Source organism: Penaeus monodon, chromosome 34, assembly GCF_015228065.2.
Source record: "Penaeus monodon isolate SGIC_2016 chromosome 34, NSTDA_Pmon_1, whole genome shotgun sequence".
Classification (NCBI taxonomy): domain Eukaryota; kingdom Metazoa; phylum Arthropoda; class Malacostraca; order Decapoda; family Penaeidae; genus Penaeus; species Penaeus monodon.
The window spans coordinates 9388158-9389154 of NC_051419.1; the positions used below are offsets into that span (position 1 = coordinate 9388158).

At 38.7% G+C, this 997-nt stretch overlaps 1 protein-coding gene across 1 annotated transcript in view; it reads left to right on the forward strand.

Moving 5' to 3' along the window:
- Nucleotides 1-997, forward strand: part of LOC119594811 (alpha-amylase 1-like) — a 15613-nt gene that overhangs the window by 4422 nt on the left and 10194 nt on the right. The window contains 2 exon segments of the mRNA XM_037943902.1: nt 320-498; nt 752-910. Of these exon segments, the coding sequence (XP_037799830.1) occupies nt 320-498; nt 752-910 (338 nt within the window).

Sequence of the window (997 nt, forward strand, 5' to 3'; positions counted from 1 at the left end):
TTCCTCTCCTTGATATCATATCATGTCTGAAAATGATACACAAAAATATCTCGTACCAAGCAAGGAAAATTTTGTGAAGAGCCAATCAGATTTTTCCCCCGTTAGTTTTATCATTTACATTTAGCGAAATCTTTTAATAACAGTTACTCGCCAAATGTGAGATTTTAGTTCTATTGAACATATGCGATCCTACTTTTATTAAGAGGACACGAATTTACGAAGGTAAGATGCAGATATCCACGCTAACCATTTTATTCATATGATCTCTCAAACAGTATTTATTTATTTTATTTTCTTCACTATTCTCTACTTATTCCAGGTATCTTATCCAACTTAAGTAATCCAAATGACATGAGAAACTGCGCCTTACTCGGTCTCGCTGACTTATACGGAGCCTCCGCCTATGTCAGAGAGCAGGTGGCGGGTTATTTGAACAGGTTGGTGGGTTTGGGCGTGGCAGGGTTCAGGGTGGATGCTGCGAGATTCATGTGGCCGGAGGTAGGTGTTTTTCTTTTTGTTTGGGGGGGAGGGGGGTTGAAATTTGCTTTTGAAGAATTTTTTTTTTAGATGTTTTCAGTAATTTTTCTCTTTGAAGTTGAGATTTCCCCCCCCTCTCGTCTGTTTTTTTTTCGTTTTTTTTCGTGTCTATATATCGAATACTTAAAGAATCCTAAAGAATGCTAAATAATAATAAAAAATCTCAAAAGTACAGCCGGATATATCAAAAGATAATTACGCCCGTACCCCTCAGGACCTCGCCGCCATCTTGGATCTGACGGACGACCTGAACACGAGTCATGGATTCCCGCCAAAAACGCGTCCCTTTGTGTACCTCGAAGTCGTTAATTTCAACGACGGAATTATCCCAGATCAGGATTATTACGGTCTTGGTCAGTTACAATAACTCGTCGTATTGATATCATGAACTAGTTTGGTAGATGTAATAGTTGGGATGGGTATATAAAAGTTATGTTATGTGCTTACACGTATTTAGCCA